This window comes from Dipteris shenzhenensis, chromosome 15 (assembly GCF_047967505.1).
Source record: "Dipteris shenzhenensis isolate YYH24624 ecotype China chromosome 15, Dip_SZ_1.0, whole genome shotgun sequence".
In the NCBI taxonomy this organism is placed as follows: domain Eukaryota; kingdom Viridiplantae; phylum Streptophyta; class Polypodiopsida; order Gleicheniales; family Dipteridaceae; genus Dipteris; species Dipteris shenzhenensis.
Window position 1 is genome coordinate 10,039,771 of NC_141610.1, and position 4,859 is coordinate 10,044,629.

Here is a 4,859-nt window from a genome sequence, read left to right on the forward strand (position 1 = left end):
TGCATGACTTAAGCTAAGGCCTTTTGAAAAATTAAGTGCGCGCAATTAACGTCAGGTAAGCATACAAGTTCTAGAATCTTCGTTTTGGAAATTTCTTTCTAGAACATTCTGCACAAGCCGCCCTCAGCCAATATATGAGGGAGGTGAGGGAGGGGGAGGTAGTGAGTTAAGGGAGAGAAACTGGAGGGTAGAGGGGCGGAGGGAGGCTGAGCGAGGGAGTGAAGGGAGAGGGGGAAGGAGGGAGTGAAGGGAGAGGGGGAAGGAGCTGAGCGCACGAAGAGGGGAGGGCTGAGCGAAGGGAGAGCGAGAGGGAGAGGAGAGATCGGAGGGAGAGGGAGAGGGGAGGGAGTGGAGAAGGGAGGAGGCTGAGAGGCATGAGTGGAGGAGAGGGTGCAGTGGAGAGCGAACAGCGGAGATGTTCTGAGCGGAGTGAGCTAGGCTAATTCCTTAAATTAGATTGATTAAAACAATAAGCATATCTTAATTGAGATCGGGGGGAGGTGATAGATAATAAATCAATACTTTTGGGTAGAGGAGCGATTAGGATAGGTTAATTACGATCTGTTAATTGAGGGGGAAGCGAGTGATTAATTAATTAATAGAAGCGAATTAGCATATTTGCCAGCTTGGACCGTCTTTGCTTCCGCCCAAGTGGCACGTGGCATGATGGCTGTTAATTAGGATAAGACGGATTAAGTGAAGCATTTCGGATCCTTTTTATTTTTTGCAGGCAGAGTTCAATCATCATGTCCAAGAAGAACAGCCTCTCCAAACGCAAGAAGCAACACGAGTTTGATCTAAAACGTAAAGTATTTCGCCATTTAAAGCACAAAGCGCCATCGCTAACACGTATAGTTTAGGACTAACGAGTCGTCGCCCTGACTGTCACAGGTGAGCGGGAAGATAAGGTCAAAAGAGAGAAGAAGCTCAAGGCTAAGGCAGACCGGATGAAAGTGAGGAGATGCATTCCTTCTTACTGTGTTTATGCTCTTCCTTGATCAGTCGGTTTCTGCTCGTTTATTTTCTCTACGTTGCAAATTTCAGGTCGATGTCTCCAAGAAGACAAAAAGGAAAAGGGGTTTCAAGGTTGGAAGAAAGGCAAAAGTGAATTTGAAATCTTCCGCTTCCGCTCTGTTGAAGGCAAAAGCTGCGCAAGCTATGGAATTGGATGCGTGATCCAGAATTTCTCATGCTCAAAAAAGCTCGACTAAAGTGTCCGATGCTAGTTGAACGGAAAACGGAGAGTGGCACCTCAGGTTTGCTGTATTGAATTGTATGGGATTGCAAGTCTTCTGTATGCGGAACTACGCCTGGGGAGTTCTGGGGAGATAAGGTACGGTTGGGAAACATAGAAGAATGGTACTCAACATTTGTCAACTTAAAAGTGTGAAGTCCGCCGCTGGTTCTTTCTTGAATTTTCAGAAGTGATGCAGTTAGCCGTCTCTTTCTGAAACTGCTGTTTATTGAAGCCTCCGAGGAGCTGTTCCGATTGCTGTCAGTGTATGCAGCACCTGTTTAGATCTTTTGTTCAACTTTTGGAAGGTGGGAACTTTATGTAGAAAGAATGTGAATAAGAGTGGATATTTAGCGGTGCTGCAGAGAGCTTACAGGCTTGCACTTCTATTTTGGCTTTAGGGTAGTCATGCCTTGCCTCATTAGTCAATGAGAGAGTATCCCTTTTGGAGGCAAGAATGCTTCAAGCTTTTCTTTATGACAATGCACAACGTGTTATAGGTTCTATTTGGAATGTGGCCTATACTTACCAGGAAAACGGAAGGTTTTTGGGAACTTTGGATGCTGGAATGGGAACGTTCTAGGAAGGAAAAACGGGGGACGAGAATGAGAACACCATGTCATACGACACATTATCAAATCACATGGAAATATGAGAAGAAAACCACTTGTAGCAGCTCTAAACGTTCCATTTCAGCCTTCAACTTTTAAAAACACACAATTCCATAGAAGATTGAGTGTACACTCATGAAGAGGGACGTCTGGGATACCATAGATCAAAGAGCACACACAAAATGCAAGAAAAGGATGCCATGCTTGAGGCTTGCCTGCAGGTCTCGAGAGTCAATACAAAATAGAAAAAAGAGTCAAGTACATGATATATAGAAAACTAGACTAATGGTTTGTAGGTGGCATAGTGATACTGGCCTCTCCCTCATCTTGGTGAGCCTCCTCATCATTATCATGGGTCCCATCATCATCCTCATGTTGAGGATTATCCTTTGCTGCATCACTGTTTGAGTTTGAGTCCATTGTCAGCATTATATGGTTCAAGAGTACACTACTTGTGAGCAGGCAAGTTTGTATTAGCAAATACAAGATCATGTACCTTCTGAGCCCCAAACATGTACCTCTCCTTGGATGCCATGTTTCCAAAATTGCTCCACGACCACAAGTGCTCAACAGGTGAAGAGCTAACACCTTGGTTGACTATGCAAAGGGCCAAACATTGCAATGATGGAGAGCTAACACCTTGGCTGACTATGCAAAGGGCCCAACATTGCAATGATGGAGCATCTGCACCATAGTCCTCCCACCAATATAACGGAGGAAATCTTAAACATGTCATTTAGTGCTTCCACTAAACCAAACAGCCTTTTTCCTTGCCTTTAATATCCTGCACTTTCCTCCTATCGTCTGCATTTGAGACAAGTCGTCTCAATACTATCTCCCGTCCCTTTCTTGCCCCTTCCCTTAACAAAGGCTGCAGCCTCCAAAGGTGAATGATATTCTCTCCATTGAGAGGTTGCACGTGCCTTCAACTCCTCCTTCCTCCAAGCATACAAACATCCATATTTTGAATTGTTTTGAGCATGCTATCCAACCCTTCATACACCTCCCTAATGCAAGGATTATTCCCGTCAACAAGCCTCAACATCATGAAGGATAGGCTTTGTAACCTGAAGCAATAGGCGGACATCATCCCAAATGATGTCATCCAAAACAATGGACTTGAGTCTCTGAGCCCTTGCAGAGTTATGTTCATGCCGTGCATCCCAGTCAGAAGAACATCAAGCTGCCTTCATATGAGTTCTCAGCTTGAAAACGCACTTCAACATGATGAAGTTATACGTAAAGCATGTGTTAGAATACTTCAACAGATCCTTTGGGGATATCTTGCAAAAACCCGCTAAACTATAGTGGTGGCTAGTGATGACAGAGACAATATGATGACCCTTATCAATGGTAGGATCCACCCAATCCAACTTACCAATGTCCTTCAATAGATTATCTAATGAAGGCCAAAAGTTGGTCAAGTTAGTCGGGGTTAGGACTATTAGCACTGGGGGGTGCTTGAGGTCAAAGGTTGATAAGGAGGTATTATATAAGTACCCTCCCCTCATGTGCAATGTACTTTTTTGATGTGACATCTAATCCCATCTACTCTCCCTCCTCTTTCCTCCTACGTGTAGCCTGCTCTCTCTCTCTCTCTCTCTCTTATCTCATCTTCAGCTGAGGGGCTGCAGGGACATCTGGAGGCCCTAGAGAGAGAGAGAGACCTGACAGTCAACCTTGGGAAGACCAAGGTCATGGATGGTCTTCAACAGCTCACACGCAGTGCTCCATTGACTCGGCTTCAATTATTGTGATGCGCCAGTGGAGATAGTGTAGTTTTACAAATATGTGGGAGCAGTCTTCATAGGACCCCTTTTCACTATGACACATGCAGCCAAGGCACGACTCACACGGGGACGGAGTGCTCTGGCGCGGTTGGAGAGAAAGTGCTTCTAGACAGACTTCCAGGACCCACCGACAGAGTGCTGGTTTTTCGATACACTAGTGATGTGATCTACCGATGTCAGTGGGGATGTCATAGTAGCTAGTCCCTGCTATGCGTGATGGAGTTTATGGTTTTCAATCTTATGAGTGACTCTCGTGAGATTGAAACTGCACTATGTTGTGTTTTTAGAGGATGAGTTTGGGAATGTTCCTAGATTCATCTAGGTATATGTGATCTACCGATAGCAGAGTGGATGAGATTTGGGCGGCTACAGGTGACTATGGGGTCTAGGATGATTCGGAGTAAGCCCTCAGTTCCACATGAGATAGTACATGCAGAGTTCGCCATGACACCACTGCAAGTTGATGCCATGTTCCAGACAGTGACATTCATTCATAGAGTCTGGGACTTACCCCGATGGAGAATACTGAGGTTGGCCCTCGAGTCATCTAGACGACTAGCTGAGAGCAGAGCAGACACATCCCCTTGAGTTGATCCCACGAGATGTAGATCTCCTCCATCTCCACACATCTCGGACTTGGGAGGGCGATCAAGAGCTCCCCACCAAGACCTAGTTCTACCGCGACCACTTCTTGAGAGTATTAGAGGAGAGATTCATCATCAGACCCTAGTATCTTGAGGATAGAGGAGTCTCACATTCATTGAGGATCGCCATTGGGGAGATGCGGGTTTCATCCCATCAGCTGAGAATTGAGACAGGGAGAGCAGCACGTATACCCAGAGAGCAACGGATCTGCATGCTATGCACACTAGGAGTGATTGAGATAGAGGAGCATTTTCTATGTGCCTGGCCAGCCTACTATGAGATCAGGGGACGATACCACTGCCTCTATCGGGAGGGGAGTGGCTTTGGCCGACTATCACGATTGATCCGCTTCCATGACTAGGTCTGCATTGGGCTCTATCTGCTTGAGATGCGCCGACATGGGGAGACTCTACTACGACAAATCAAAGAGTAGCAGCCGCCGCCTTACCCCATCGCCCATCCACCTTTGTGATGCCATACGTGGTTGCGCCATCGCACGGCACCGCTGCCTTGCTCCTAAGGTTAGTCTAACTATAGGTTAGCTAGGGCTAGTTACAATCAGGGTTAGACTAACAGGTT

General features: G+C 46.1%; 1 protein-coding gene across 1 annotated transcript; it reads left to right on the forward strand.

The window, feature by feature from the left end:
• The first annotated feature begins 652 nt into the window (after positions 1-652).
• LOC147893331 (uncharacterized) lies at positions 653-1,738 on the forward strand. Its single transcript, XM_087386445.1, has 3 exons — positions 653-804; positions 892-953; positions 1,045-1,738. The coding sequence occupies exons 1-3, from the start codon at positions 747-749 to the stop codon at positions 1,174-1,176; spliced, it is 252 nt and encodes an 83-aa protein (XP_087242571.1). The 5' UTR covers positions 653-746; the 3' UTR covers positions 1,177-1,738.
• Positions 1,739-4,859: the final 3,121 nt, after the last annotated feature.

Bases quoted from the DNA above. Each gene is read 5' to 3' on its own strand.
- LOC147893331 (XM_087386445.1), top strand. From the start codon at position 747: ATGTCCAAGAAGAACAGCCTCTCCAAACGCAAGAAGCAACACGAGTTT. The intron at 805-891 runs GTAAAGTATTTC...TGACTGTCACAG, and splicing joins ACACGAGTTTGATCTAAAAC to GTGAGCGGGAAGATAAGGTC. The intron at 954-1,044 runs GTGAGGAGATGC...TGCAAATTTCAG, and splicing joins CTAAGGCAGACCGGATGAAA to GTCGATGTCTCCAAGAAGAC.